Source organism: Nesoenas mayeri (genome assembly GCF_963082525.1).
Source record: "Nesoenas mayeri genome assembly, chromosome: 3".
Classification (NCBI taxonomy): domain Eukaryota; kingdom Metazoa; phylum Chordata; class Aves; order Columbiformes; family Columbidae; genus Nesoenas; species Nesoenas mayeri.
In genome coordinates, this window is record NC_137544.1 from 48,072,173 (window position 1) to 48,098,214 (window position 26,042).

The 26,042-nt window shown below is 36.2% G+C and overlaps 1 protein-coding gene across 1 annotated transcript in view; it reads left to right on the top strand.

Annotated features, from left to right (window-relative positions):
- The window catches only part of FIG4 (FIG4 phosphoinositide 5-phosphatase), a 67,482-nt gene that overhangs the window by 6,603 nt on the left and 34,837 nt on the right, over positions 1–26,042 (top strand). The window contains exons 2-15 of the mRNA XM_080342451.1: positions 1,856–1,954; positions 2,987–3,110; positions 5,966–6,122; positions 6,913–6,963; positions 8,836–8,984; positions 11,856–11,984; positions 13,551–13,651; positions 14,017–14,179; positions 14,833–14,930; positions 17,299–17,432; positions 19,875–19,991; positions 21,510–21,555; positions 23,100–23,248; positions 25,809–25,975. Coding sequence (XP_080198577.1) covers positions 1,856–1,954; positions 2,987–3,110; positions 5,966–6,122; positions 6,913–6,963; positions 8,836–8,984; positions 11,856–11,984; positions 13,551–13,651; positions 14,017–14,179; positions 14,833–14,930; positions 17,299–17,432; positions 19,875–19,991; positions 21,510–21,555; positions 23,100–23,248; positions 25,809–25,975 — 1,684 coding nt within the window. The remainder of the gene's footprint in view (positions 1–1,855; positions 1,955–2,986; positions 3,111–5,965; positions 6,123–6,912; positions 6,964–8,835; positions 8,985–11,855; positions 11,985–13,550; positions 13,652–14,016; positions 14,180–14,832; positions 14,931–17,298; positions 17,433–19,874; positions 19,992–21,509; positions 21,556–23,099; positions 23,249–25,808; positions 25,976–26,042) is intronic.

Consider the following 26,042-nt stretch of genomic DNA (forward strand, 5'->3'; position numbering starts at 1 on the left):
GGGCTGGTGGGAGCCTGGGCTGTGCACAGCAGCTCATCCCCGCTGAAAAAACAGAGGGAAACAGTGTCCTGGGCCAAAATGCTGCCTCAAAGGCTTTGGTGAGAGGGTAGTGCAATGGCAAATGACTGAAAGTCCTTCTTTACTATCATGTAGGAGTAAATAGCAAAACTTGCCGCTCAGTAGGCACTGTAGAATCATAGAATCATTTTGGCTGGAAGAGACCCTCAGGATCATCGAGTCCAACTGTAACCTAACTCTAGCACTAAACCACGTCCCTAAAAGCCTTGTCTAAACACCTTTTAAACACCTTCAGGGATGGTGACTCCACCACTTCCCTGGGCAGCCTGTTCCAATGTCACTGTAATGTCAGTGTGCAAGGTGGAGCCAGGAGTTGGTGGTGTTACCTTTTATAGCTCAAAGTTAAGTATTTTGTTTTCCTTTTTAGAGCTTGCTGGCTATCTAGATGTTTTTCTGATTTCAAGGAAGGTGAAGAGGACTTCAAGTTATTACTTCACCTTAAATATTTTGTCATTTCAGCTGTTTCTTAATGTCTAATTGGGATAAATTACAAAATTCTGAGTTTTGTTTGAATGTTATTATTTATTTCCTATCTCACATCTAAAATCCATGTGACATTAGAGCTGGTTGCATATATCCACATGAATTTGCCATGCTTTCCTGCTAGGCTGAGCATTATTAATGAGTTGCACCTCACTGTGTGGTAGCACCACACTGATTAAATGAATTAGAAAAATGAGTCAGTCCTGCAGCCTGTGCTTACTGTTAATTCCACTAAATGAAAAAATTCATTTATAGTTTGATTTCTGTAAATGAGAAATAGACACATTATACAATTATCTGTGGTCTTTCTTTCATATTTTAAATGAGGAATGAAGCTAGTAGTTTTTTTAAAAAGTAATATTTTTAACCAGCATGGCTAGTGCTATTAAACCTGAGTGTTGTGGAAGAGCATTGGTGAGAAGTTTATAATAGAAAATATCAATAAAAAAATTAAGAAAACTTGCAGTACCGAAGTACTTACAATTTTTCTGTGTTTAGTATGGACTAGGAAAGACTAGTTGGCAGAAACAGCAATCGGCTGTAATGTAACAACAGTAGTTCTAGACATAAAAAGTTACAAACTGTGTATAAACCTCTGCTAAATTTTACAAAGCAAATGGGAAGACAATAATGGCTGGGGCAGAGCACAGTTGTACAGTGCCTGGTGTAAATTACATATTTTCCTCTTTAAACAGTTTTTCACCTTTCTTCAAGTTTTGCATTGTTTCCTCCATGTACAGTGGAGATAATGAGGTCTTTTAAGTTGTAAAGGTTGAGTGTATACATAACTTCCCTGAAGGGAAGTTATAGCCAGGTGGGGATTAGTCTCTTCTCCCAGGCAGTCAGCAATAGGACAAGGGGGCATGGGCTTAAACTCTGCCAAGGGAAATTTAGGCTGGATATTAGAAATTCTTTATGGAGAGAGTGATCAGGCATTGGAACGGCCTGCCCAGGGAGGTGGTGGACTCGCCGTCCCTGGCGGTTTTTAAACTGAGATTGGACATGGCACTTAGTGCCATGATCTAGTAAATGGACTGAAGTTGGACCAAGGGTTGGACTTGATGATCTCTGAGGTCTTTTCCAACCCAGTCGATTCTGTGATTCTGTGATCATTAGGTGCTGATGTCTAAACCAGTTTATTCACAGTCCATATGGAATATTACATATTTGATGTTAATTGAAATGGATCTAGTCTAGAAACAATATAAATGGCATTGTTGATGACTTATGCTACAATGGGCTTTGGTTGCTTTATCTGGTATAATCATCTGACTTTTTTTTTTTTTAAATATAGCGTTATTTTCTTGTTGGAAGTAATCCCGCGGAGACCAAATACCGTGTTTTGAAAATAGATCGCACTGAACCAAAGGATTTGGTTGTAATTGATGACAAGGTGAGTGCCTCTCTATTCAGGGTTTTTTCAGTTGTTCCAAATAACACCGTTTATATTGAGCTGAGTTTAAATATTACATATTTAATCTGTTTCAACAAAGGTATGTTACAGAAGTGTAGAGTCACATAACAGTTGAGGTTGGAGGTGATCTCTGGAGATTGTCTAGTCCTATGGCCACGCTCAGAGCAACGTCAACCAGATAAGATTGCTCAGGGCCATGCCCAGTTGCGTTTTGGATGTTGATGGAGATGCCATATCTCCAGTAACTTGCTCTGTTGTTCAGCCATCCTTGCAATAAAAGAACTTTTTCTTGTGTTCAAATGGAACTTCCCATTTTTGAATTTGTGCTTGTTGCCTCTTGTCCTTTGGATACCACTGAGAAGAGCCTACCTCAGACTCATTTATTCTCTTCTACCAGGTATTTACACACATTGATAAGATCCCGCCTGAGCTTTCTCCTCTGCAGGCTGATCAGTCCCAACTCTCTCAGCCTCCCCTCAGGTGTCAGATGCAAACAGCATTAGCATGACTAGTTACAGCATGGGAGTGGCCACAAGATCTCCAAACAGCACATTCACTTCAATGACATTTTTCCAAGTTCTTCAGTTTATTACGTGTATGATCCCAATGGTTTTCTTATGTTCAGCTATGCTGTTCTAAATGCGAAATACATTTAATTGCTATCTAGTCAAATTTTTAGTGTTTCCGATGTGCTATACTGAAGTAAAATAAACAGCAACAACAGGAGTTTTAATGTACACAATAGAATAAGACTTGATATCTTTCCAGGAAGTTTACAGTTTAAAATCTTAACACTTAAGATTTAGGAATGTTTGAATTCACATGTCAACATGACCATTTCCGTTGCAGTGAACATTGAGTTTTGTGCTTAAGAAACTTGTTGTACTTGTTGTTAGGACTGAAACAGGAGAGAGAGGATGTAGAGCAGATGTTTGGTTTATTGTTTATTCTCTGACATGAAATAGCATTTAGCTACCAAAGCAGTAACTTCAGTGACTTTTTGTTTTAAAGCATGTGTATACACAACAAGAGGTGAGGGAACTTCTTGGCCGTTTAGACCTGGGAAACAGAACAAAGATTGGGCAGAAGGGCTCTTCTGGGTTATCTCGAGCTGTCTCTGCTTTTGGTGTAGTAGGTAAGTGTGGGTATTGAGGGTTTTTTGTTTTCTTTTGGGGCTGGTTGGTTTGTTTTGTTGTTGTTTTTGTTTGTGTTTTTTGCTTTGTTTGTTTGTTTTTAGCTGCAGAGGAGTGAGAAATTTCATTCTGAAATATAAAAGAGTCTCTATGTATTTTGTGAAAACACATGGCCAGTACAGGGATGAGAGTTGCATGTAACTAGTCTCTTCTTTGTTGCTAAGGGAGAGATCTAGGAAATAGCCCAATTCTGTAAGCTTGGTTGAAGATCTCACCAAACTCAACTGATTGTAGGATTATTAGGTTTTAATTCTTCATCACAGACTATTCAGAAAGATGACTTTAATTTTCTTTTCGGTTAACTTTTTGCAGTGACATATTTACGTAGTCCTTTTTCATGTTTGATCAAATATAACTGACTGCTGTGTCAACTGAATTTCAACTGCTGATCAGCTGTCCATAATCCTAGAGAATTGCTTCAAGAATTTAATAGCTTCTAACCTCATCTGAAAGTCACTACTTTCCTCCCTGTTGTTAGATATTGAGGTCAATATATTGATGGGTCATGTGTCCAAAGTAAATGTTTAATGTGTGTTCTGACAGCCTCCAAGAATACTTTGTGCTTTCTTTGCATCAATATACATCTGAACATCTAACTCTAAAGCTGCATAAGAGGTGGAGAATGCAATTACTTGTAAAGATGCTCCTGAATTTTTGCATAACAACGAAAACATAATAAAATACTATTAGTATTCTAATCTAAAGTGACAGATTAAGCAAACTTTCTTCTATGTTCTTTTTGCCCATGAAGCATTTTAGAATTTACCAATGGATCCACTTTTCAGAAATTCCTCAGATGAGGTTTATGTTCCTTCTTAATTTAAGAGTATTAATGATATGGGTAAACCTAATGAAGCTTCTAACAGTCTTGCAGCATTGGCTTTTTTTTGCACAAGCCATCAGTGCTCACTATCAAAGTATGTGATAGAAAGTGATAGTGGTCAATGAAAATTTTCCATCCCATTTCTGTGTTTGTTTATATGTACTCTTCATATCAGGAGAGTTTCTCTTCTGTAACTGGACAAATGTAGTGGTTATCAGATATGGTCTACTATTTCTAGATTATTTTTTAGAAGTAACATGCTCTCTTAGTGGTCTTTCGTTTTTAGCATATATGTTTTAGATGTCTTCCATCTTGATCCTATCTAATCATATCTGTATAAACATGTAATTTGAGGGAATGCAACTGGTTTTTATTTCTGCCTCCTGTCTCAGGCCAGGACAGGGCTATTTTTTGTAGAACTGGAAAGGACAGCTTTGTTCTGTTCTCTGGTTATTGCGTTAACCAGAGACAGTACATTTAGTGCCCTCAGAATGAGAGTTGCTGATAGGCCAAGCTCTGGTTCACTGTATAGCATTTAAAAGTAGAAATGGCTTTTAAATGGAGAGAACCAGGCCAAGGGGAAAGGCTGGGTTCCTTATCAGATTTTGGTATAACATTTGGTGAAATTTAAAGTTCATGTAAGTGATTTTGGTACCTGGAGGATACAGGAAGAACTCTGACTGCTATTTAACAACTGAAATTCAATAGCCTGGCTGCTTCAAATGGAAGACTTGTTTCTTATTGTCAGCAGGGTCTCCTCTCCTTGTACAGGTGAGAGCATTTTTCCAAGGGGGGCTAATAAGGCAAAAGAAAAGAATTGCAGTTCATTCGATCACATTGCAGCCTCCAGCAGTGACTGGGAGGAAAACGTGTGCTTTGCTCATCCTTCTTCTTTAATTTATAATGGAAAGCTGAAAGAACGGAATATAAATACAAGTAAAGATGTGAATTGTGAGAGTTCTCCCTTTCCCCACCCTCATTAATATTTGTTGCTAGTGCAGCAGCAACTGAGTTTCAGGCTCTTTACAACTCATCAAAGCAGCTATCTCCAAGAGCTAATTAATGTAACTTATTAGTTATTAAAACTCAGTACTGCAGTATCACTGCCTATAGTGTATTAGAAATACATTTGGGTTCAAGGGTCATTATGTGTTTCTGTTTTGAATTTGAATTTATACATTTGTATTGTATTTAAAAGTTTGATATGTAATAGAGACATCCAAAGAAGCAACTCAGTGAAGAAGCATGGCTATGCCCTGTGGTGTTAAGGAAGGAGGGTAGAGGCTTCAGAAGCTGCCTTTTTATAGGCAATGAAGCCAGACACTGCCTGTTCTACTTCCTTAGTCCTCTGGACTTCAGCAGCATCGAGTGTTGGTATCTGAGAGAGGAGATAGAAAGAAAGGATTACCCCTGATGTTCTTAATCACTGATATGGGGGAGATGGCGCTGTCGACAGGGAATTTAATTCCCTGCTGTTAAGGAGAGAGAGCACAATGGTGGTGTAGTACCTGCAACTCCTTTTGCTGTTTTATGCCTGTCCCCAGTAGAGGATACATAAACCTGAAAAGAAAATTGGAGATTGGGAGTCTTCCTTGCCGTGGAAAAATAACCTTTTCGTATCAGACGTAATCAGGGTATGCCTTGCTATGAACTAGGAGGGTCCTAGGAAAAGCAAATAAAAGTGTCTTTAGACAGCAATTTATTCTGAATTTTCAGTGTCTTAACTCTGCTACCTAATGCTAAAAATATGCACAGTGGAAGGAGGGAAAAAAGTAAACTATCTACTTCATTGATTTACTGGATGTGAATTGTAGGACTGTATGTTTTTGTATGTGTGTGTATATATATATATATATATATGCACGTTACACATTAAGAACAAACAAAAACTCTATGAAGTCTTGAAACAATTCTGATACTGTTTTTCTAAATATGTTTGATCAAACTAATAGCATTTTAATGCTGTTTTAACAGGTTTTGTGAGGTTTTTAGAAGGCTACTACATTGTGTTAATAACAAAAAGAAGAAAAATGGCAGATATTGGAGGTCATGCAATATATAAAATAGAAGATACAAATATGATCTACATTCCAAATGACTCGGTGAGAGTCACTCATCCTGATGAAGCCAGGTACGTAATGGTGGTAAACAGTGTGTACTTTTTGAATATTTTCTAAGCAATGGTGAACTGCAACTAGAAATTTTGGCCATGGACTTCCTTCTGTGAGTATGTTGTTCAGCCATTTTGTCTTAGTTGATATATTATATCAATAAACTGCTTTTCAGTCTGTACCAAGTGTGAATAGTCTAAAAGTTTTGATAGATTATGATAAACTGATATCACATAATAAATCAAGCCAATGGTAACTATTTAAAAAGTTTTCACTGATTGTAAACCTCAGTCTCCCCTCTTAGAATGCAACAGACCATAGTATGTATACATTTATGGTGTTAGGCATTTTGTCTTTCATAGTGTTATGGTTTCTTCTGAGAATTTCTAAGTGTGTGAGACATTGAAGTAGATTTTTCTTTTCTTGTTCATTTATTTGAGAATAACAGTGTAAATATTTAATTCTTGTATAGTACTACTGGGAGTTTAGTTGTATAAGTCCTAGAGAATTTGACCCACATATGTGGAAAGTAGAACTGCAGGTCTGTCTACAACTGCCTAAAGAAACAGGGTATGTACATGAGTAAACACTGCATTTAAAAAGATTATTTGACTTATTTGATCCAGATGCTGAAATTCAAGTGAGATTACCTGTGAAAACATTACAGTAAGATAACTAGAGAACTTAGGGCAAGGGTCAATATTTATATCGAGTTTAATTTCTGAGATCCTCTGAATGACTTCTTGAGGTCTATGTGGTGATCACCAGATAAAGTGATAACTTTCCCTTTAACTTGAATTATTTTTCTAGGTATCTGAGAATCTTTCAAAATGTGGACCTTTCTAGCAACTTCTATTTTAGGTAAGTATTCATTACTAATTCTTTTTAAAAACTGAATGCTTAAACTTGCTATAAGATTCTGCTTTTTGTTTGTGTTCTGGGGAAGTAAGATACATGATCACACTATTTGTCCATTTTCATCTGTGCATTTTGAACCTGCTTTATTCTTCAACAAATTGATTAGGAGTTGCAGTCTCCGTGAAGTTGAAAAACTATAGAAATATTAGTGACATGGTAGAAAGCAGACACTGAAATTACTGTTTCCACTGACTGTTCACCTTTGTCATATTGGGCAGATGTTCTTTCTTTAGAAAAGCAATATATTTCAGGGGGATTGCTTGTCCTGCCAGTTTTTCTTTCTTGATCTCATTCTCCAGAAATAAAGCTTTGTTTGATTTGGAAACAAAGACAGAAATAGGTCCTCTTCTAAGATGTACCTGCATAGGTACATCTTTCATAGGGCCTTCTGGGCATTATCAGTTCTCTTGCTTAGTGCTTCATGAATGCCATACCTGAGACAAATTCCTCTGTCCCAGCTACTATTAAATGGGATTGTGGGGTCAGCAGAAAAATGGGGGAAATGTGGTGATAGAGCTGGCAGCAGTAACTTAGAGACAAAACAAACAAAACCTCTTGCAAGTACCAAAAGGGATATCAGTCTAGAACATACTCCCTCTTGGAAAATAGAGGCTTTTTGTTACAACTGTATCTGTGAAGGTGAAAGCTATGGAAGGTTCATGTCTGTTTTGTGCTTTTGCGTGGAAGGGCTTTTTCACAATATAAACCCTGCATTGTTCTTCCATGCTTTTTCTCCCAGCCCTAACATTACACAACTTTGGGATTTCTTTCTGCTTGGAGATGGTGTATATGCTTTGTGATCATGAGCAGAGGGGAGAGGAAAAGGCTCTTACAAGACTCTCTTATAAACACATGTATCAGCTTAATTTAAATTGTTCTGGGCTGAAATCATAGTGTATTTTTCTGCATGGTTTTCATATAAATCCTGAACAGAATTAGAAATAAGTGATAAGAAAACATTTGGTGGAAGGGGAAAACAGAGGGATAGCCTGAACAGCTCTTATTGGGATACTGTTTAAAGGTTCTGTTATATGGAAACTGAGCATGTAAGACTATGTGTGTTTGCATATTTTCTAACAGATAAGCATGACAGGTCTTTATTATGGAAATGTGGTGAATACATAGGTTAGACTTTGTTATCATCAGCAATATATCTAAATGTCCAATGTTCAAATATTTTTTTTAGATCATTAATGAATATCTGGAACTTACTGGGTGGGGCAGTAACCATTGATATCATCTTAGGAAAATTTTAAGAAATCTCTATTTCTGATTCAAGTGTTGTGTAAATTTGGTTTGTCCTTGGGGAAATGAATCTTAGTGGTGTATAAAATTTAGCAATTAGTGTAGAGTGTTGTCAGTATAAAAGACATGAGATGCAGAATTTGTTACTGTTATGGAACTAATAAAAAAAAAATCCTCCTTTTGCTTATTCAGCAGCCGCTGTCTTGGGATACATCTGTGCTGTAGTCACAAATTTGAAGACAGATACAGTTTTTGTGGAACAAATTTTTGGCTGTTTTGAGTTCAGGTAGTAGTTAGAGTGTACTTAAATCTCAGAAAAAATGAGGTTGTCTATGTATGTGGATATTTCAGCTATTGTACTGTAAACAATTTCTGTATTTGTAAAGCTTTGTTTGGAAATCAGTTGTATCATTTGCCATTATAGAATCAGAATCTGTGTATCTTATTTAAAAGTCTTTTTATTAATGGATAAAATAGCACTGTGTTAAATATAAGTACAGATGGAGAGTAAGGGCTTTTCTAAAAGTCCTGTGCATCTACAATTATTAATAAATGATAACTGTCTATCAGTTACAGCTATGATCTATCTCACTCCCTTCAGTATAATCTCACTGTCCTGAGAATGCCACTTGAGACACTAAAAACTGAAACAACTCAGACACGACAAGAGAGTTTTGATATATTTGAAGATGAAGGACTTTCAACGCAGGGTGGAAGTGGTAAGCCAATATGCCTAATTAAGCTCATGTTGGTTGTTAGTAGATTGCAAATATGTTCTACATAAGTTTACTTTTGAGAAACACTTGGATCTTCTGTGTTGATCAGCAGTCTCTTAACAGTCGTGAGTTAATAAAAGATTACATAAAGTGCCAATTACAGACATCTCAATTTGAACAATGCAATTTCCAGAAGTCATTAATCATTGTTTTGTTAATTTACATTGCGACTCAGGGAGACAATGGATCATGCTGACATTTTTCAGCAATTGATTCTTCAACTGACTTGTAAGACTCCCAATAGGAATGACTTACAAAGGAAGTGGGAAGCAGTAACTGATTAAGTACTAACAAATCTTTTTTGTTTTGTGTTGGAAAATATTGACAACAGAGGAGTTGTATGAAGTTAGTATGAACTTGATGTAGTAAGGTCTATCAGAAAACTTAAGAAAAAATATTGATTTCAGTTGAAAACTATAGCCCTGACTTTGGATCTGACATGTCCGTAAGAGTGTGAAGATGAGCAGCCAGCCTATTTTCTCTCCCTTTTGCTTCGCACTTAAAACAAACAAGAAGCAACAAACAAACTAATTGAAACACTCAATATTTTATTTCATTCTGTTGAAGCTGATGGTTTTTAATGTTTTATTGCCCTGTGACTTGTACTAATTATCTGAATGCTTGTCAAAAAATAAATTTTAATTTATTTTTTTTTATATTGTGCATGTAACACTGCTATTTTCCTTGTTTGATCATGAAATATCAGAAATAACAGTGCTACCTTTGATTCATAATGAATACATTACTGTAAAAGTGATCTTAAACAGCTGTGGAGATACAACTAAGCTGCTAAGGTAGTAATAGAACACTATGCCATCTAAATACATCACTGGTAAACAAAACAATAGGATAGAGGAGGTCTGCTGCTATCTTGCTTAACACTATCAACCTGATGTGGAAGCCAGCTTAGATGCAACACAGAACTGGAATCTGTGCTTCTGTTGGTTGTAAAGTGGCCCAGCAGCCTCTCTGCATTACCACCCCTGTTTGTAGTCACCTGCTGTGTCACCTCTGTTGCACAGACAACATAATGCTTGTCCTAAAGTAACTTAGATTTCTTTGAGATAGAAGACAAGTCATGCAATTCGCACTATTTCTTCTAATCCAAAATGAATCTTCTGAGACACTGAAGAAGGAGTTTATTGGTCCTGCTTTCTGTGCCCCCACGGGGACCTCTGAAGGTCTGATGAGCACATAGTTAGGATACAGAAATGCCTGAAACAACCCTTGACCCAAATTTATGCAATACAAACTATCCACTCTTTAATTTTTGACACCCTAGAATAGACCTACATTGACTACAACTTGAAGAGTGATAGTGAGCATTTGGTAAATAACTAGTCATCTTTGACACTGGAACTTACTATGTTAAATAGTTATAAACATCTGTCATTTAGACGTTTAAAAGTAAAAAGTAATGCTGTACACAGTATGCCTTAAATCTGATGGAAAAATTGAAATATAATAAACTAATATATTTTATTTTTAAGAAAAGAGACACACCCCACCCCCCAGTCTCTACTTCCACACCTGAAAAAGATATTAGTAACATGGTCACATGTATCAGGATGTCAGAAATTGGTTGTCAAATACTGCAATGTCAGAAATGACCATAAAGAGTGGAGGGAGCAATAATTCCTCCTCCGCAGAGGCTCTTACCTCCAGGATCCCTCAGGAATCCATACAGTGACATCATCTCCTCCATGTCTTTGTGAAAACATTGGGAGATAAAGGTGTCATAACTGTGACCCCATGAGCAGCATGCTGATAACACACAGAACTACATTTCCAGTTGTTATCAGCAGCATATCTCTTCACAATAGAATATGTGTAATAATTAACCACCTGTCATTCAAGAATAAATTCTCACCAAAGTAATGTTACTAGAAATGAGGAAGAGCCAACCAAGTGTTTGTGACCAGATTCCCCTGAATGTCTATGCTTCCTCACCAAAATGGTTGCATCAATTTTCCCTGGGCTGGTGGTAATTTGGGTGACTAGGTAGCAAGAATTTGTTCAGCAGCTGCATTTTTGCCTTCAGAACCTTTGGCTTCTATAATTAACATACATCGTGCTATGATATAACTCATCCCGCCAGAAGCTTCCTTTGACAAAACTAGACAAAAAATGAAGCTAATAGAGTTCCTTCTCTTTAAGATTCAGACTACTCAGTTTCCTTCACCACCTTTTAGTGCCAATTGTCCTTTGGTACTGATTTTTTGAAACAGAAAGGCTTGGGTTCCAGATATATCAGAAATAGAATTTTAATTTGCAGGTCTACAATGGCTGCATTTCTTGGTGTCGGTGCAAGTTAGGAAAACCATGCTAAATTATATGAGTAGGGGATTGACATGCTTTTTGTAAAGCAGGCTAGGGCTGTGCATGATCTTCCAGAGCCTAATGGGTGACTCCAGAACTGACCCAGAATTGAAAAGCTTATGAAGTTCTCCTATGAGAGTATTTTTACTTAACTGGGGTTCACAATTTGGTTTATTTCCCTTATTATCAAATCCTCTACAGCTACAATGCAGAGATCTGTTTCTGGAAGTATCAGAAGCTTCTGCATGAAGGCTCTCAAATACTGCAGCGGTGGGCAACCACAGAAAAATTGTAAATCATCATAAGTGCTGAACGTCAGCACATACCTGAAGTTACTTGTGTTTGACGATCTTCAAGGATGAGAGTAAATGATATGCTGAGTTGCAGCCAGGGCAAATTGAAATAGAAGTCCAAATACCTGGATTTTAAAACAGTTCAATGCAGGCAAGCTTGTTTCTTAATTGCTAATGTGTTTTCATTCTAATACCTTCCTAGGTGTGTTTGGGATTTGCAGTAAACCTTATGAAAAGTATGTGTGGAATGGCAGGCTTCTGGAGCCAGTAAAAAATACCATTCATCGTGACTGGCTGCTGTATATTATTCATGGATTCTGTGGGCAATCAAGTATCCTTTCACTGTTGTAATGAACGTTGGTTTATTGATTTTTTAAAAAAGCTTGAAGATGTGAGATGTATTGAACTATTTCTTTGTCATATAAATACTTCTCAATTTTTGAATTATTTGTTGGATTTTATTTTCATTACTTTTTTAGGTTTTATGGCTAAATGGGAAATACGGTTATGCTCTTATTACAGGGTCTCGGCACAGGTAGACCGCATTCTCAGTGAGGCACTGTTTGTGAGCATGAGGTTTAGTAATAAAGGGCTTGAGATGATTTTAAGGCTCAGCTGTTATTTTTCACTGATATTTGAGGAAGGGGAGAAAAGCCAAACAGAATTGAATTGCTGACATAGAAACATTCTCTTACCAATCTCCTTTAAAACATTTTTTAGTAACTGAGATGTGCAGAAATTCTGTTTCTGTTATAGAGGATGATAGAACTCCATGCTTCTGTGTGAAGAGAGTTAAGTAAACACTAGAACATCTGAAAAGTCTTTTTTCCTGGCTATATATTATTTAGAATGGGTAAATGGGTCTATGTACATTGTAGCAGGAGAAGAAAAAGCCCAAATGCATATCACACTCCAAAGAAATGCCATCTCTACGTCTTAGTTGATAAGTATTTAGGATATCACAGAAACACTGTATTTTAATAATCGGTAGTATCATGTTAATTCAAAAGCCTGTCAAAATATCTGGGGAAGCAAATACAATTATGAAGCTAAAGTCAGTGATGTCTTTGCAAAATTTCATTTAGGGTTTGGTTTTTTTTTGTATGATTGTAGGGCTGCTGGTCTTTGGCTTGATCCACATATGGAAATCTAGATCTGTTTTTATAAACCACTATTTTGTCTGGGGTCCTAATCAAAGTGGTAGCTGTGGATCTGACCACCAGCATTATCCCTGCAGCTGCTTTGTGAGTGACAACAGTTTTTGTGCTGGATTCTTGATGATCAAACATCTTCTCCCCTTTGTCTTGTGCCACCCTCGCACTAAGGAAACAGTGATAGTCATGCTAGACATATCAGTGTATCTTATATTTTTTTAAAATAAAAAATAAAAAGCCTAAAAGAGAGTCACCACTACATCTGTAGCTGTTTGCCTCTGGTGTTCAGTTGTTGTTACTTAAGTAGTTGCAAATTTGTGTACTTTTCCAGACAAATAATTAGATGATGACTAATATAAGCTGGTGTGAAAATAGAAGCTCCCAGGCTTTAATCCCAGTATTCACAAAAGCAGTATTTGCAGCCCAAGGTGAATCTTGCACCTATTTCATCTCCGTTGTCACTTCATAAAATAGAAATACTTCTCTTCCATATGTCAAGTAAAGTGGTTGATGTATTGTAATGTAGATTCCTTTTTCAAAGTTCTTCAAAACAATTGTTGAAAAGGGCAATGCTCTTTCCAAGCTGTGAAAGAAATTTGGAAGAGATACTCTTCTTTGCTGGGGAGATTTCAGTACATCAGATGTGTCTCTTTCATATACCTTCTTTAGAATTTATTTTTGTTTGCATGAAGTAAGTGAGCAAAAATTGCACACGACGTGTAAACCTTAACTTCTTTTTCAAGAACTGTTAATATATGGTCGCCCTATATATGTCACTCTGATAGCCAGAAGATCAAGCAAATTTGCTGGAACACGTTTTCTGAAACGAGGAGCAAACTGCGAGGTAAATGAAATGTGATATTAGCAGTTCTTGAGCTTGTCTCACTGGAGAACTGAATATTTTAGAGGGTTGTTAGGGCTTTGGTTGTAAATTATGCTGTTCTTAAAATTATAAGTCTTAACCAGCAGGTTTTGTTTGTTTTGTTTTGTTTTTTACACTTAGAGATAATGTTATTTCCCAAATAGAGAAAAAAAAAATCTAATAATACGCATTTAGGGACAAATGAGAATTTAACCTTCACTTGTGTTCTCTCTACTAGGATTTGGTATTTTACAGTTTAGTTGTACTCTGTAATGATCAGTTCTTCATAATGCATGCAGCTCCGAAGTGTCATGTCTACATCATATGTGTATTTCTGTTTGTTTTAGGGAGATGTTGCTAATGAAGTGGAAACTGAACAAATACTTTATGATGCTTCAGTTATGTCATTTTCTGCAGGAAGTTATTCTTCCTACGTTCAGGTTCGAGGATCTGTCCCTCTGTACTGGTCTCAGGATATTTCAACTATGATGCCTAAGCCACCCATAACGTGTATGTACAAATTACTCTTTGTGGTAGTTAATGGTTAGCGCTGTGTCCTAAAGGAACACATGAGAGAGTAAGTAAAAACTAAATTTGCAAAAAATGAACAAATATCTATGCATTTGTTCTTTGGGAAGCCATAATTTAAGGTAAACCAATGTTCTTTATTATTAGCATCATGGCATACAAACGTTCAGCCATATAAAAAGCTGCATTTGGTGAAATTGACTGGGAAAAAAATCTCAATCTTAGACTTCACATTCAGAAATAAGGTACAAAAACCTTCTGTTTGAGGATATCCACTTTCTTTGTGCTTATTACTTTGTATACAAAGTATACAAAGTTAGTTACATTTATTTTAGTCTCGAGTGTATAATTTTGAGCCTACTGAAAATGGTGGAATACATCTGGGATAAGTTTAGTGGGGCCAGAATAATTGCACTTTTTAAGCATCTCATTTAGGTTTTGGTTAAGAAGTCACTTCCAATTTGGAAAAGAGAAGATTTTTTAACAGCTTTTGCATGAAAAGAGTGGAATGTGTGTAATTGTATAATTACTTTTAGAGAATTAGTATGTATTTTGTGAAGAGTACTTTTAAGGGAAAATGATTTAAGTGACTACAGCTTACTTAATGTAGTCCTGAATATATGTATTTGTTGCAGTGGACCAAGCAGATCCTTTTGCACATGTTGCTGCTCTTCACTTTGACCAAATGCTCCAGAGATTTGGCTCTCCCATTATTATTTTGAATCTCGTGAAGGTACAATATTTTGAATATGTTCTGTATGTTTTCTGATTTTTAATATGATGTTTATTTTTGTACAGTCTCTCTGTAATTTTGCTCTAAACGAATACTAGCTTATAAATAGCATATTTTGTTCATAAATCTCATCCTACACGGGAAAATGCATAACTTTCTAACTGCTTCTACTACAGCCCTTCAAAAAAAGAAGTGAGAGAGTTGGGGTTGTTCAACCTGGAGAAGAGAATGCTCTAGGAAGACCTTATTGAGGCTTTTCAGTACTCAAAGGGCGCTTATACGAAAGATGAGGACAGACTTTTTAGCAGGGCTTGTTACACTAGGACAAGGGATAATGATTTTGAAGTGAAAAAGGGGAGATTCAGGCTACATGTCAGGAAGAGCGTAGTTACAATGAGGATGGTGAAACACTGGCACAGGTTGCCCAGAGGAGTGGTAGATGCCCCATCCCTGGAGACATTCCAGGCCAGGCTGGACGGGGCTCTGAGCAACCTGATCTAGTTGAAGATGTCCCTGCTCATTGCAGGGGCTTGGACTAGATGACCTTTGAAGGTCCCTTCCAAACTAAATCATTCCGTGATAGACTTCTTTCAGTATCCTTTCAGCATTGTTTTCAGGTTCCGTGCGAAGTCAGGTTTGTAGGCTTCGTGACACAGTTGACTGAATTATTTGAAATATTATGATAGAGACTTATCTTTTGTTGTTTGCTCAGTCTGGTGGAGTCATGGAAGTATGAGCTGGGGAAGAAAACTGCAGCATCTGATGCTGGGTAACTGGTAGTGGCAGCAGGACTGGGCTGGTGGGTGGAGCTTCGTGATTGCTGCACTGATTTGGTTCACTGCTGTGTGAGAGGCTGTAGTACAAAGTCTGGATACTAAATGGCACTGTCATTTTGGTTATTACATCTTGTATTTGTGTTGTGGGGGGCGTTGGGTGGTTGGTTGGTTTGGTTTGTTGTTGTTTTTGTTGTGCTCCAGCCACTTCTGGTGGTGTCTGTTTCCACATTTATGCTTAATATATTGATTAGTTTTACTTCAATCATATCTTATTTCTTTTTTGACTTTAAAAAATATTTAGTTTAGCATATTGTAGAACTGTATTCAATAGAAAAAACAATCTTTTATATGCATATAGAATCTGTTACTAGTATAAAAAAATAGGGAAAATACAAAAGAAAGGCTTTTAAAACTCTTAAGTTGTAGTAAATGGCAAGTAGGTAACCTATTTTCTATTTCTAGAAGCTTTCCTGTGTAGGAGTGCTTTTAAGACTCTCCAGTAGTCTATAGAATCAACTTAGGATAGCATTTGTTGACAAGAAAATTATTTTGTCTATTGCAGACGGACATAGCTTTGAAAAGCCATTGTTACAATGTGAGTCAAGGCTCATATGACCTTTCTGTGTGAATCATCATATGTTTTTATTCACAGGGCTTTTGATACAGTGGCTGAAAATGTATCTCTTTCTTTCCATCTCTGTAGATGCTCAATAATAAGATGCTAAAATTCATGTTCCTTTATTACTTTATGTACTGCTTTCAAAAATAAAGGCATCAGGGAGAAAAGCCCCCACACCTGAACACCTTTTTTTTGGATGTTGCCATTGCTTTTACATAAATGCTGAATGTTTCTATCTCCAGTACTTTTAAAATATGATTTCTTAAATGTTAATGAAACATATGTCTATGTTCTCCTTTATCCGTCTATCCTAGAAACCTGTTAACTAGCAATTAATGTATTAGTCTTCCCTTGGGTTTATTTCTGACTGCTATTATATATTAAAAGAAGTTTCTATAGCATAAGCTCAGTATAGGTTTTAGTTTGGATGAAGCTGAGAGCAAAGAACATATAGAGTGCCAAAACATATGGTACAGTCAGAGTATGGCAAGATAATTCTAATTTTTTAAAAATATTGCAAGCCTGGAAGATAGGAGCTGTTGTCCCCCATCTCCTGTCAGTAATGGAGAAGAATTTGCCTGGGTCCTCTTGTACCCCAGAACTGAATGGGACACTTTCCTTTCTGCCTTTTTCTTTCTCTTTTGTCTTTGACCATTTCCTCCATATAACCACTTTTGTTTCTGTGTGCTTTTCTTTGCTCTTATAGGGCTCAATTTTTCAGAAAATTATTATGTAGAGTTGAGATGGGTGACTTGTACTACTAATACAGATCAATTGTTTAAAGCCCAGAACATTTAGATTTTTCTGTCTCTTGTGTTCTTAATTTAACTGTACTAGTTTTGAAGAAGTGCCCACTGTTATTACAGCTTCCACTTTTAATTTCTGTTTTATATACATACGTGTGTATGTATACAGGTTACATGCGTTTGTTAATGAAACTTGTAACGTTAACTTCTTTTTCTTCTTGGTAAAGGAACGTGAAAAAAGAAAGCATGAAAGGATTCTTAGTGAAGAACTTGTTGCTGCTGTGACATATCTCAACCAGTTTTTACCTCCAGAGCATGCAATTATATATATACCCTGGGATATGGCCAAATACACAAAAAGGTAGAAAAGATCCTCCTTTGTACTATTGCCCTTAGCCACAACACAAATAACTGTATGCTACTGAGTGTCTCTCTTTTCAGTTGAATGTAGCTTAGGAACGATGGGAAAATTCTGTTACAATCTTTGCACAGAATAAAACCTCAGCTTTTTGAAAGATTTTTAATGCTTTCTGGTTCATTTGTTTGTTTGTTTATTTTAAATGAAGTAGAGCAAAACCTGAACAGTTGGAAATTCTCTGCAAAGGAAAATTTTAGAGAAAAGCCACCAAAATGCCATCAACATTCCATCTTTATTCTGAATTCATCAAAACTCTGCTTTTTGGGGATGTTCCAATTCAGTCATTTGAATTTATTTGAGTTACACAGTTTTGGAAAACAAGGGGTTTCATATCCATCAGTCTTTCCCATTTCCTCTTCCAGAAGGAAATTAGGACATTAATTTAAATGTTATGAAACATTTGAATTATTAGAAGCATGTCTCTTAGAAAGGCAAATATATTCTATAACTTCTTATTCTGTAATTTTGGACAACAGAATGCTGTACTAGTATCATGTGAAAAGGATAAATGTTTTCCTAAATGTATAAATATTTACGAGACATAAACATTTGAAATCTATAGGTGTGGATTGCTATTCCTAAGTAACACACAGCTGGGTTGTAAAGTTCTCTGACCTGCATATGTCAAATGTATCTTATAATGCAAAAAATTCTAGAAGAATGACAGGAGTTGTTGCATCAGTTTTCAGGTATCTGTTACTACATCAGTCTGAGCAAAACAATGGAGAAACTGCTATAGTTCAAAGGACAGGAATATAATTATTATTTGATAAAATTATATGAAAAAAGCTTTGGAAAACAAGTCTTATTCATTTTTTGAGATGACAAGTGGTTGACATGGTTGGTCGTGTATGTATGAAACTGTTACTTTAAAGCTTGATGTGGTTTCACACTACATTTTTATTCTAAAATAGCATTGTGTACCGTTAGGTATATATTCAATTGTTTGTGTTATGCCTAAATGTCAAATCTCAAAATAAGGCTAGATTTCCTTTCAGAGGATATGCTAGATGCAAGTTCTTGGGTTTTAAATGGAATTATGCTGATGAAGCTTAATGACCTATCCTATGTGAGAAATTAGACTAGGGGATCAAAAGATTCCCCTTGTAGCTTTAAGCTGGGTGTATATTTGTATACATATCCAGCCTAGTACAGATATAAAAAGTACCTGGGGGCTTGAACAAGATTAATTCTTTATGCAAGCCAGAGGTACTTAAGAATAGAAGGTAATGTATATGTCTGCTTAAAGAACTGACAGTTTCAGGAATGCTGAGAACATTTTTCCTTCAACATGTGGCTTTGAAGTTTCCTGGAAAAGTAGTACTGGTGGAAACATTCCAAAATATTGCTTCCATCTCAGTGTAAGCAGCCTTTAAAAAAGAGATCATTGTTTTTTGTTACTTGAAATGTAAACACTGTAATAAAAACTTTGAAAATAAAATTAGGAGTAAAAAGAAGTTAAAATCCCCAACAATGAACACATGGTTACCCTCATCTGAGCTGAAGGTGCAGGAGATTGTGAAGGCCACACATGGAAACAAATGTTACTAAAAAATATAGCACCTTGCAAACAAAATGAGGGAATATGGTTTAGCATAATCATCACAGTATCACAGTATCACAGTATGTTTGGGATTGGAAGGGACCTCAAAAGATCATCTAGTCCAATCCCCCTGCTGGAGCAGGAATGCCTAGGTGAGGTCGCACAGGAACATGTCCAGGTGGGTCTTGAATGTCTCCAGAGAAGGAGACTCCACAACCCCCCTGGGCAGCCTGTTCCAGTGCTCTGTCACCCTTACTGAGAAGAAGTTTTTTCTCAAATTTAAGTGGAATATATCATATATATCATATATCATATATCATATATCCTTTCTGCCTCATTCTGTTTTTTTGTATCACGGACAGTTTGTTAGAGGAAAATTAGTGTGATGTTAAAGTCAAGGAGTTTTAGATTTTTGAAGTCTTCCACTTCTACTTTATGTAATATGTTTTATTATTATAATAAGTAAACGAAATTGCTCAGATACGATCAGTGTCTGATTTCTAAGTCTGTAAAATCTAAGAAAACTGCAGACCTACTTACTGTTAGATAAATAAAGCTGTGATGTGAGTTTTCCTTTAAATAATTTCCAGGCGTTCCAAGCAGGTTTTATTGTTTTGTTTGTTTGTTTTGTTTGTTTGTTTGTTTGTTTGTTTGTTTTAGTATTAGTGGAATCAGAGAATGTCCTGAGTTGGAAGGGACCCACAAGGATCAATGAGTCCAACCTGTGTCCCTGCACAGGACAACCCCACAGTTTACACCATGTGTCTGAGAGTGTTGTTGTCCAGTCTCTTCTTGAACACTGCCAGGTTCATATGTCGTGACTGTCTGTTTTCTCTCCTCAGCAAACTTTGCAATGTCCTTGATAGACTGAATGTGATTGCAGAAAGTGTAGTAAAGAAAACTGGATTTTTTGTAAATCGACCTGACTCCTACTGCAGTATCTTGCGACCAGATGAAAAGTACGTATCATTTAATTGATGCATAATTAATAACATCTATTGCTTGGAGAACCATCTGGAATGTCTGTGCCCATTACATTATTTCTTATTTTAAGGCTTCAATTACTATGAAATAATATCAATTGTTATTAAGTTATAGCTAAGAGGATTGCAGTCAGAGGCACATGCTAAGAAACGCTAAAACTCTGAAAAATTTATAGAGAGTTTAATTATGTGGCTGTTGTTCTACTTATAATGAATTCTGATTTTAAAAAAAATATTTGTAAGTTGTAATCTGTGTCATGTGTGTTCATATAGAGGTTTGCAATTTTTTTTCACTTTAACCAAAAGAATCCTAAATTTAGGAGTTCAATTTACCACTTTGTTAAATTTACAAAGCAAACAACATTTGGAATTTAATAAGTGACTTGTTTTGAGGCATAGTAATAAAATACGTATCATCTAAGTGTTAATGAGTCAAGTGTTTTCTGACTGATTTTGTGGTATTCATACATACAAAATTTTAAACTTTTTTTTTTAAATAGAAGCTGTGTTTGCTTAGACTGCTGCAGAAGCACAGTGATTTAATCAGCTGAATTCTCTCAAGTCCTTGAAAATCCAGGAGTAAAATAACTTCCAAGTTAAAAGTTCTATATATTTTTGATTCAGGTTTTCATGTTAGGGTTCTAATTCATCACTACCCGAATGAGCATTCATGTTTTACCTTAAGAGCATTCTTGCTTTTTTAGCCTTACTTCATTTAGAAACAGTCTGAACTAAAGCTCTCATGGACTCTCAGAGCTTTTCTCTGCTGTGCAATGCAGTAAATGGGGTGGCTGCAGACTGGCATGAACAAGATCAATGCATCGTCAATACATCCATGTAATGCTGTGTTCTGTACAGACAGTCTGGTGAGTCGCAAAAGCAGTTCATAGGCTTGCCGTAGCAGTGCTCCGGTCAGACTAGGTAACCCTGTTAACTTGTAAATATTCAGTAGTTTGGGGGTTGCTTGTGCTGAACACAACTGCTCCTCTACCTCAAAATGTCATTAATTTCTGACTCATGTTCTCTGCCTCTGTGTACACTAAGGCCTGTATACAGTTGCAAAACCTAGAGGATAAACAGCCCATATGCCTAGAATCAGCATGAGGGAGAGATTTAAATCAACCAGCTTGTGCTGCGGGGTATGTTGTGCCTCTTCCAGTTGTTGGCATTGTACCTACTGCAATTTTTGTGCACTAAAGACCCAATCTAGCAAGCCTGGTGTCACTCACACTCTGTTTTATAGGAAGCAAAGGAAATATTTTCTGTGGCTTTGGAATATTTCTACTTTAAGGCTAGATTTTTTTGCAATGCAGTTTACATACAAAACCTTACTACTCTTTGAAGCTTTCAATGCTTTCTGCTGTTCAGGGATATCAATTTTGCTTTGTGGCAGGTTTTTAATTGTCACCTTTTTTCACTGAGAAGACCAATACATGGTATGATCTGGGGTTTTTTTAATTATGTGTAAGTCATTCTGTTTGGTGTCTTTTTCAGGTGGAATGAACTGGGAGGTTGTGTTGTTTCCACTGGACGCTTGCAGGTACTAAGATAATATTCTTCATTAATTCATAGTTATAGAGACATAGATCAGCATTTTTAAAGCACCAGTGAACCATTTCACTGAAATACCCAATTGGTGATTCACAGATTGCTCTTAAATTCATGTTTTTAGTAAAAAGCATTATAGAGGTCCGTCCTAGAAAACCCAGTTGGGAAATAAAGTTCTTGGGTGGTATCACAAAAGCTTATGCTGTTGGAATTATATTTTTGCTGGAGGCAGTCTAAGAAAGACTCATATTTTAAACTAGTTTCCATTACTGCTTAGTCTGTAGCAGCACTGGTAATGCTACAGCTAACAGCAGAAGCATTTTAGCAAACTGCATAATACAATGTTAGATTGGAGAGGTAAGGGCAAACAAGACTGGTGGCATATTCATATACATGAAAATGGGTTATTAAAAGCATTTTCACCACTGCTGAATATTCTGTACATGGCTATAATTTCCACCTCTGAAATAAAATACAGCTGGCAACACTGGTTTCTTTAAGGTCATAAAAGTGCTGACTAAACTATACAGGAACAGACTTACACCTGAATATTATGATTGTATATCCTGACCACAGGCTGTACTTTTAATGGTCTTAAGACCATTCCTATACTCTCTCATCACTAGGATATGTTTGTTGAGGGTAGATAAACAACGGAGTAGATAGAACTTGATGTGTTTTATTTTAAAACAGATCAATGCTAGTTAGATTTTTTTGAATGTTGGTCTTATGGATTTATCTCTCTTAAGGCTATGATTATTTTATCTGTCTTTCAACTTAATCATTCAAGGTAGTCACCACAGGCATACTATGTAAGCATTTGGATTATGGTTCATCTTATCTTGGAATAGATATCTTGAGAGTCACACCCAAAAAGTGCTTCTTTATTAAGATAATAAAAGTTTAGCTGGCTGACTTGTATGTTGCCATATATATTTGAGCAGAAGAGTCACCCATGCTGTTATATTAAAATGTTTCTTGCAGCTGTTCATATTATAAAAGAAATGTCTATGTGCATTATGGAACTGAAGAATGGTGATGTGAGCAGCATAAAAGAATATGTGCCTGACTGCGACCTTCAACAAAATGTTAATGTGTGTTTCTCCATGGGAAAAGCTTATATAGAAGGGAAAGCTTATATAGAAGCACCATCACTGTAGAACCACAGCAGGCTGAAAGTGTGCTTTATTATTTGCAGTAGTTACAGCATGCTTGAAAATAAGTACCAAAATAAGTACCTTCTTCAGTGAAATAACACAGCCTTTCTTTTTAAGGTAAATCTTTAGAGCTGTTTGTAAGTTGAAGGAGAAATACGCTTTCTGTGATGATAGAAGCAAGAATATTTTGAAAGTAGGCCTTACAGCAGTATAATGTATAATAGCTTGCTAGAGTTGCAGTTCACAAATTTTTGTGAACTGACAAAAAATTCAGTATTTGAGATTTGACAAATCTTGAGATAGTGGGGAAAAAAGTAATAATCATGAGTGTAGTAATTTGTTACTTAACAAAAGTCTCTTATTTGGTTTGCTTTACCAGACCGGAGTTCTCCGAACCAATTGTGTGGACTGTTTGGATCGCACTAACACAGCCCAGTTTATGGTGGGAAAATGTGCTTTGGCATACCAGCTCTATTCATTGGGATTGATTGATAAACCCAATTTACAATTTGATACGGATGCTGTTAGGTAAGATAAATAAATAAGTTGTGTCGTGGTTTTGGTTTTTAATGAAATATCAAGATTTAGGAAAAGTGTGCCTATATAGAAAAAGAGCACAATTCTTTCTTTTAGAATGATTTAATAATGTTTATTTATGCAAGTTCAAAAAAATCATCCATACTTGAAATTTTCTTGAGAAAGGCCAGATGTGCTGAAAATTTGCTCTTCTGGAAGAGTATGTTAATCAGGCTTCTTAGAAGCTAACTGCTTCACTTCATTCTCTTTATATGCATAAGCTTAAACCAAAGAGTTTCCCTTTTAAATAAATGTAACAAAAAAAAGCACACTAGTCTTTCACACTTACTTCACTTGCTTGACTCAAAATGCAAACAAAAAATGAGAACTGAGATAAGTACATGCTTTTATGGAGAATGACAAACTGATATTTGTATTGAAGTACATCTTACCTTGATCTTTCTTACTTTTCCTTTGGAAAAAATCTGTGCTTTTTGATTTATTGAAGAAAAGTTTTCAGCAAAGTTGTTCTCTCAGATCAAGTATCAGCAATACTTTTTCAAGCATCCTCAAACCATTTAAGAAAACTCAGCATTTAAATTGAAATGCTCTGGGGGTCAGGGGAAACTAAGCTACTTAACTTGTGAATATGCTTCAGAAATTAGTGTAAGAGTCCTTGAGATGATGTGGTTTTATTCCTTATAGCTGTTGTTGTGACTGTGAAAGTTATGGCTTCATTGCTGGGTTTGACCTAGTGACTTATTAGTTTTAGAACATGAAGATGTAACTCGTGTTTCAGAAAAGACAAAGTACTCCATCTCCGCTCCCCTTTACTCATGTCCCGAGTTCCCTGTCTATCTTCTCTCTCTTGTTTCCTTTCTGTGCCCCAACCACACAAATTTCTCTCTCTTACCATCATCTCTTAAGATTATAGTCGTTACTTCGTGTCTGGCTTTCCCGATACCTCATTTCTCATATCTCTGAAATGTGCCTATTAGCCTGGTAAAAAGATTACTTTTATCTAGCCACATTTGACTGTTTTTTTTCTTCTCCATTGCACTAGATGTATGCCTGTCTGAAACTGATTTTGTCATCTGTTAAGACTTATTTCTGAATTACTGTATTCAAAACAACTAAAAAATCCTGCTCTATAATGCAACGAGTTCTAGAGACAGGCATGTGCTGTATTGTCTCTCCATTGTGCAGTCTTTCACTTGAACCGCTTCCATCCTTGTTCCCTGCATTGTCTCACATTGAGTATCTGCTCCCTGCGTACTCTGCCCCTTAACGTACATTCTTCTACCTGGCCAAAGAAGGTAATCTGTAGCAGTCTGTCTTCCTTAATTTAGCTAATGTGTCTGAAAACCTAACTTTTAAAAAATCACATTCTTTGACTGTCCTTATAATTCTGATTTTTCTTACATGGTCTCACTGGCTGCAATCCAGAATTTCTATTGAACTGGATTTCTGAAGTCAGTGTTTTATTTTGGTTGACTGTCCTGAAGGATAAGGAAACCATGCGTCTTGGAACAGTCCAGTTTTGCATCTAGCAAGATTAATCTTAATGACTTTGCACAGGACTGTTTCTGCAAGCTGTGTTTCTTAGTGATTCCTTCAGTCTAATTGTTTTCCTTTGGAGGAAGTTCCTAGACAAAGTGTACATTAGCAGCTTATTTTGTCACATGTAGTTAGCTTTTCTCTCTACAGATGACTAGTCTTTGTTTGACTGTAAACTTAATATTTTGGGGCTGTGGAAGGGTAATTTAATTCTACAAGTCCTTTCCAAATCAAGTGGATCAACGTCCTTAGTGAATTTAAAGTTGTCTGCTTTCTGTGAACCTTTATCATGTAGGGTCATTGCAACTCTGTTCATCAATCCACCATGGTTGACTGGGAAATTTCTGAGAGGTATCATCCTTTTACCTGCCAGTCGTTGTCTTCTACCAGCTTTTTAGCTTTTAGCTGACCAGTATTGCTGTCGTTCCCCTTGTTTAAAAACAACCAACCAACCCCAAAGCAGCAAAGAGAAGATTTTCATACATGGTATTTATTATCATAACTAGGGAGATTTTTTGAAGGCTATGTTAACTTTATTCCCAGTGGATTTGACAGAAAACATAGCCTTGAGATATTGGCATGTTCTGTCCTATTTATTGTATTTAAAATACTTTAGTTTGTGAAGTTATATGGTATGTATTCTCCCTGCAGGCTAGTAGGACATATTGATCTTCTCCCTGGATCTACAGAAGCACGTGGTCTGTAGCGTGAATGCGTTCTGATATAAGTTAGTGACAATCTTAGTTTAATCCTTCTTAGCAGTTATTACATTGGAAAAAAATGTCTACATATTTGTCTGACTAAAGAACAGAGACATAGCTTTAAATGTCAGTGTTTGCAAGTTAGTAAATGTTTTAATGAAGTGCTGTGTTTGTAAACTGGCAGAAGTTTTTAGGAGAAGAAAATATACTGCTTGTTAAATGGAAAGACTTTCTTATAGTAATACTTTTTATTTTTTTCTCTTAAAACCTCTCTTGGGCAATTTGATAGATGTCGCATTTTGCTTCTCCTTCAGATTATTTGAAGAATTGTATGAGGATCACGGGGACACCCTTTCTCTGCAATATGGAGGTTCCCAGCTTGTGCACAGAGTAAAAACATATAGAAAGATAGCTCCATGGACTCAGCATTCCAAAGATATTATGCAAACACTCTCAAGATACTATAGTAACGCTTTCTCAGGTAAATTTAGTTTAAGTGCTTTCTTTTAAGCCATTATTTGAAAAGCATATTCTGTGTGATGTTTCAA